The 7,500-nt window shown below is 34.8% G+C and overlaps 1 protein-coding gene across 1 annotated transcript in view; it reads right to left on the reverse strand.

Annotated features, from left to right (window-relative positions):
- Nucleotides 1-7,500, reverse strand: part of LOC144964113 (DC-STAMP domain-containing protein 2-like) — a 40,470-nt gene that overhangs the window by 19,758 nt on the left and 13,212 nt on the right. The window contains exon 7 of the mRNA XM_078898049.1: nucleotides 2,054-2,163. Within this exon, the coding sequence (XP_078754175.1) occupies nucleotides 2,054-2,163 (110 nt within the window). The remainder of the gene's footprint in view (nucleotides 1-2,053; nucleotides 2,164-7,500) is intronic.

Consider the following 7,500-nt stretch of genomic DNA (forward strand, 5'->3'; position numbering starts at 1 on the left):
TGCCGGGCGGCGTGACATCAGACTACTGAATCCAATTGAAGTCGCCTATTGTCTCCTATCCTCCATATAATCTGTTTTCCTTTCCATGTTGCTCTGTGTCTTTGTTATGGATTGAGATTGCCCGTTTTATAACCTGGTCGTGCATACTGGGAAGTCAAACCCGGATCCAGATTTCAATTATTTTATTGATATGGATGCAGCTTGAAAAAGTGGATCATGATAAAGACAGTAGTGTGACAATAGAAAATAATGTGAGCTTTGATATAAATATCAGTGAAAAAGTGAAGAAAATAACGCCTATGTTTGCCTTAATCGGGCGTTTATTCTTCCACTTCAATGTAGACACGCTCGTACCACTTTAAAAAATCATTACTGAGAACTTATCTGGACTAAAGACCAGCCCTGTCTGGTCACTGTACAAGATTAAAAACATTGAAATGATAGAGGGAATACAGAGAAAAGCGACGAGAAACATTCCTGTTATGAAGCTTTTGTCCTATGAAAAGAGATCACGGAAACTGAAATTACCAGCGCTGCGTTACAAGAGAGTTCGGAGTGATGTGATAGAAGTATACAAAATATTAAGTGGGACTTATGACAGGGAGGCTAGAAGTTTTGTGAAAATATGGTCTGAAAATCTACCTGATATGATACAAGGGGGAACAGTAGGAAACTTTGGTCTCAAAGGACAAAGATAGATATTAGGAAGTATAATTTTAATACGGGAGTTGTTCGTCTGAGGAATAGTTTGCCTGATGACATCGTTTGAATTTGTTTAAAAATAGATGACAAATAGGGAAGGAAGAAGAAATAACTATATGACTGCAGGCAAAAGAAAATTAACACTGGACGCATGAGGACATGTCCTGATAAAGAACAACCGGAGTCCAGCAAAGAAGATCTATGTAATAACCTTTGCTGGGAATCATCTCTAAGTATCGGTAAGTAAGTATAATAATAAAATGGTATGAAGTGACTATTTGTTGTACGACCATAAAGAGGAAAAATTACACCTTTCCCTACCCTCTTTTGTATTGAAGGTAAAATTTGTGAGCTTATTATAATATAGTTTTCGTAAACAAAATGGCAATTTAGGTAAAACGCTGTAAAACCCTTAAAAACAACCAAAAACCCTTTGAAGAAAGAAAGCAAACATTAATAATACGTCAAAAAACTACGGAGAAATCTAGGGAGACCACGGAAAAACCAGCCTATTTGACTAGGGAGATCACAACCAAGGATTCTTTAACTTTACCTTTAGCCAAACTGACTAGTTATCTAGGGAGACCATGATTTTGGTCGACAAGCTCAATTGGATTCTTTAGGAAATGTTGACCACGATTTTGGAGTGGGGAGGCCTAATTTTGGTCTCCCTATAAAAAAATGACCATTTAAAATATAAATTATAAAAGTAACCTGTAGGACTGTGACTGGTTCATGTTATAATGGTAGTGGTAGTTGACACTAACGTTGAAAGAAAACATCTCTCTCACGTCACCAATACGACCTAAGATGGGAGGGCCAACGTGTTATATTTTCAAGTGGCAAAATTACTTACAATAACATACAATAATCTGGAGTAAGTTGTGGTCCCCCTAGTCAAACAGGCCGATTTCTCTTATTGAGCAGACCTTGAAAATTACGCCTTGTAAAGTTTGTGCTGTTATTGTTTGTTTGTTTGTTTACTAAATTGATAAAAAAGATTTAATGGTTGTCAATAAAATGTCAAACCCAATCTTTATGTGCCAAAGAACTTCAAAAAACAAATGTTTTGTGTTTAAATTAAAAACGCTTAGCTGATATCCGTAATCTCTCCTTTTCAAAACTGTTTTCTGTGTATTGCAGTTCTATCAGTATAAAATGTTCTATTAATAGTAATTACGCAAATTCTATTTTTAGTAGTAAGTAAGGCTCCGGAGAAGACAAAAATGACGATGATGGTGATGATGATGATGGTGGTGGTGGTGGTGGGGGAGTGGGGGGGGGAGGGATGGTTTCCAATGAAGACACTGGTAAGTTTATGGGTTAAAAGGTGGGGGGGGGGGGTACTAACCTGTAGGACTGTGACTGGTTCATGTTATAATGGTAGTGGTAGTTGACACTAACGTTGAAAGAAAACATCTCTCTCACGTCACCAATACGACCTAAGATGGGAGGGCCAACCTGTTATATTTTCAAGTGGCAAAAATTACTTACAATAACATACAATAATCTGGAGTAAGTTGTATAAGGCAGTACCAGACAAAGAATAACAAACAAACAAAAACGCTGAAAGACAATAACAATTGGTTAGAATCAGCGTGGGTGCGCAACTGGATGCGCGGGTTGACGGAGGTAGGAAACAATAACAAACCCACATGGTTGACATTACCTCCACCATCATTCTCGCTCACGGTTTGTGGAAAGCACTTCATTACAGGCACGTAATAGTGAATCTAGTTTTTGTTTTGAACATTTCTATTATTATTATTTGTAAATTGACCCATATTAAAAGAAACATACAAACAAAACAGGCATGACCAGTCACTAACAATGCCGTGTAGTGTGTAGACAGTAACACAGTACGGTGAACATGACTGACACTGGGATCGGAATGTCGGAACCCATGAGTCGTTCGCAACTCTGCCTCACGTATTCATTTAATCAGTCAATTTAATTTTTATTAAGCTTGCGTAAAACATACAAACAAAAAAGACATGACCAGTCACTAACAATGCAGTGTAGTGTGTAGACAGTAACACTAACACGGTACGGTGAACATGAATGACACTGGGATCGGAATGTCGGAACCCAGTAGTCGTTCGCAACTCAGCCTCGCGTACTCATTTAATCAGTCAATTTAAATTTCATTTAGCTTGCATATTCTTCAAGTTTATGTTATATTCACTTTTTCTATTTAAAAAGGGTAATCCAAACAGACCATAAAAACCATTTTATAATAAGCTGACTTCAACTTCCATCACTTACGACACGAACTTATTTTGGGTGGGTTTTTTTAACAAAACCGTTTGACTCAAACTAAAGCTTCGGCATTGGATAAGGAGCGAGGTCCCTGTTGCCATCTTGCTTAGTTTATACAGAGACTGGGTTGCCAGCTTGGCTGTTCTTGATAAATAGTAGTAAATAGAACAACCTTGTGCAATGAGAGATAGATAGAGAGAGAGAGAGAGAGAGAGAGAGAGAGAGAGAGAGAGAGAGAGAGAGAGAGAGAGAGATTTTGAACAAAAAACGAATATCTCTCTCTCTCTTACCCTCTCTCTCTCTCTCTTGCCCTCTCTCTCTCTCTCTCTCACTCTCTCTCTCTCTCTCTCTCTCTCCCTCCCTCCCTCTCTCTCTCTTCCTATTTCATCTGTCACACTGTTTGACAATCTTCTTCACATGGCTCACTTGTACTTGTAATATCGGGTGTAAGGTAAAATTTTGAACAATTATTATTATTTATAAAATGCAGAAACTTTGCAAATAAACCGATAGACTAGATATTAATTCGATTCGAAAAGTGGAACACAAAAGGAGAATTTGCGAATACCCGGTCCAGACATAAGCGTCGTGGTCTTATTTATAAAGTACAGAATCTTTGCAAATAAACGGATAAAATAGAGATTAATTCGATTCGAAAAGTGGAACACAAAAGCAGAATTTGCGAATGCCCGGTCCAGACATAAGTGTTATGGTCTTATTTATAAAATCTAGAAACTTTGAAAATAAACGGACAAGATAGAGATTCATTCGATTCGAAAAGTGGAACACAAAAGCAGAATTTGCGAATGCCCGGTCCAGACATAAGCGTTATGGTCTTATTTATAAAGTGCAGAAACTTTGCAAATAAACGGATAAGATAGAGATTCATTCGATTCGAAAAGTGGAACACAAAAGCAGAATTTGCGAATGCCCGGTCCAGACATAAGCGTTATGGTCTTATTTATAAAGTGCAGAAACTTTGCAAATAAACGGATAAGATAGAGATTCATTCGATTCGAAAAGTGGAACACAAAAGCAGAATTTGCGAATGCCCGGTCCAGACATAAGCGCTATGGTCTTATTTATAAAGTGCAGAAACTTTGCAAATAAACGGATAAGATAGAGATTCATTCGATTCGAAAAGTGGAACACAAAAGCATAATCTACGAATGCCCGGTCCAGACATAAGCGTTATGGTCTTATTTATAAAGTGCAGAAACTTTGCAAATAAACGGATAGACTCGATGTTATTTCGATTCGAAAAGTGGAACACAAAAGGAAAATTTGCGAATACCCAGTCCAGACATAAGCGTCATAGTCCTATTTATAAAGTACAGAATCTTTGCAAATAGACGGATAAAATAGAGATTAATTCGATTCGAAAAGTGGAACACAAAAGCAGAATTTGCGAATGCCCGGTCCAGACATAAGCGTTATGGTCTTATTTATAAAGTGCAGAATCTTTGCAAATAGACGGATAAAATAGAGATTAATTCGATTCGAAAAGTGGAACACAAAAGCAGAATTTGCGAATGGCCGGTCCAGACATAAGCGCTATGGTCTTATTTATAAAGTGCAGAAACTTTGCAAATAAACGGAAAAAACAGATTAATTCTAATCGAACAGTGGAACACAAAGGCAGAATTTGCGAACAACCGGTCCAGACATAAGCGTTATGGTCTTATTTATAAAATCTAGAAACTTTGCAAATAAACGGATAAGATAGAGATTAATTCGATTCGAAAAGTGGAACACAAAAGCAGAATTTGTGTATACCCGGTCCAGGCATAAGCGTCATGGTCTTGTTTAAATGAAACAATGCCATTAAAAAAAATATATGGTCAATGAGTAATTAAGCTAAATATGCGGAGTTCAAATAGATAACTTGATCTGTGATTTTTTTTTATAATTAGCTGTTTTTATTCTCCATCATTTAGGTTATGTGATTAAGTTTATAATTGAAATACAAACTTTATCTCACTTATCAATGTTTTGCAATAAAGGAGAGTGTGAGTGAACCTGAGCAAAGGAAATTATTTGAGAGAGTGATATTTATCATGCTTTTCAGTTTGTAGTTGAATTCTAGAATGGATTCTTTATAGTTCTCATTGATTGTATGTCAGTATGTCAGTCTTTAGGACACCGATTACCCTAATGCGGCCACAATTTACAATGTGACGGCCACAAGCCCGTTAAACGCAGAGTGGGGTATTGTTGTTTGCAAGTAATGCTATGGTTTTAATAGGATATCTGTCTCCTATTAAAATACATTCCTGTGTTGGATTTTGGATTAAATTCATGTCTTCTTCGGATTTTGGGATATTTAATTTTCATGGATTGTGATTGTGATTTTCAAGACTATTAATGTAAGTAAATGCCCAAATAGATATTTTTATTCATTTATTCTTTATTTATATTTTTTTAGTTTTGTTTTGTTTTGAAGCATTTATTATAAGAAATATTGTACATTTGCACTTATACACCAAAGACTATATCCTTTCAACTGCTTATTATTATTATTATCATTATTATTATTATTATTATTATTATTATTATTATTATTATTATTATTATTATTATTATTATTACTATTATTATTATTATTATTATTATTATTATTATTATTATTATTATATAATAATAATAATAATAATAATAATAATAATAATAATAATAATAATAATAATAATAATAATAATAATTAATAATAAGTGCATTGAGTGAAATCCCAATCATGGTTGCCCAAATAAAACTGGCGCTAGAATCCCGACTACCTGTCTAAACGAATGTTGTTTGTACGATACATACTAACTACACGTTCAATATCGGGGGCAGAAAATATACGTTTGGTTTTATGAAATTAAAACAGTAGTCCCACATTGTTCTTTGATGTTATTTGTGGTTGCATTTGCTTTGAAACTTACACATTATATTGTGTTACATTGTTTACAAAATATTTCTGGTACTCGTATGCATGTGTAGTAACGGACCACCGGTCAATCGTGTTCTTTATTATTTTATTATTAATTTTGGCTTGACATCTTACATATGTGAATTTGACAGGTTGTTATGGATGGTAATTATAACATTAAGTGATTTTTAAACATTTTTACGGCGTTTTAAATGTCTTTCTTGCATTCATTGCCGAGCACCTCCACTTTTCTGTTACTATTTTAACGATCAGCTGATTTTCTCTTGCCTCCCCTTTAATTTCGCGGACTTTTTTCAGAACGAGGCGTGGGAGTGGCTAATAACACACACACACACGCACACACACAGACACACACACACACACACACACGCACACGTGCAAAGAAAGCTGTCGCTGACAAGACCCTGAATTTCATTATTTAAAAAAAAAACAAAAAACTTTTGTCTGTATTTTACGTTGGCGTTGTTGATATATGAATATTTAAATGACCATATTTATACTTCTTACACATCGTAAAAAAAATAAAATGGAATAATTTTTTTTTGTAAAAGATACATTGAAATGTATACATTTATTTCAAAATCCTTCTTCAGCCAACGAAATAGCCAATACTTCACATAAAATCCAGATAGACCAATGAGAAAGTCTAACCGCGTCCAATCAGGAAGACTTTCCGCCATCTTTTATCCTGAGTGGACGCCCAGCGACCGTCTCGCTCGTCTATCTGTATTTTATGTGGTATTACAACATAAAATGTCTTTGTTGGATGAAGAGGAATTTTCATCGCGAGATGTTTCGTGTTGTGTACTGATTGTGTTGATTTTTTGTTGTTGTTGAAACTATTATATTTATTTTTGTTTAATAGTTCCTACAATCCACAGCTGCTTGCAGATTGTGCTTAGTATTAAATCTATTTTCAAAATTCTAGTTACATTACAAATCCATTATTACAACTCTATTCTACTTTCATGTCCGATTTTTATAGCATTGCTTGTAAATGAATATTTTATTTAATTATATTTGATGTATTTTGCTTTTAATTAGCTTCGTATTTTCATCAATTAGTTCTTTGACAGTGTATAAATCTGTGCTAATATAACGATGATTGACGTGTAACATTATGATAATTTCCATTCAGGATCAATAAAGTATATCTTATCTTATCTTATCTTATTATTCACTTAGAAATGTAAAATTTACAATAAAATCACCGTCCCCCAATCTAATATTGAAACGGGGATATTATCACGATGATTTATCCTGTCTAAATTTTAAATAACATCCAAAGCGAAGTTTGCCTATTTGTGTAGATCATATTGTTTTATTGTTTTGAAGTTTTCATGGGCTGGAATCAACCAATAAAACAATGCATGAGGGACTGGAATTGCGATTCCCTTCTGATTGTCACAGGCTATAAGCGCTTTACAGTGATATAAAACAAGAATTCTGAGGGTACCATGGACCAGAAAGAAATCAAACATTCTGGTTCTTAATGATGCAGGCCAAAGGTCCAGAAAACTGTTGGCAAAAGTTAAAATGAGAAAACGGACTTATTGTGGACACATTCGGAGACACAACACCATCCAAAAATCAGTGCTAGAAGGAAA

This window comes from Berghia stephanieae, chromosome 2, assembly GCF_034508935.2.
Source record: "Berghia stephanieae isolate SIO BIC M18660-M18661 chromosome 2, UCSD_Bste_1.3, whole genome shotgun sequence".
NCBI lineage: Eukaryota > Metazoa > Mollusca > Gastropoda > Nudibranchia > Aeolidiidae > Berghia > Berghia stephanieae.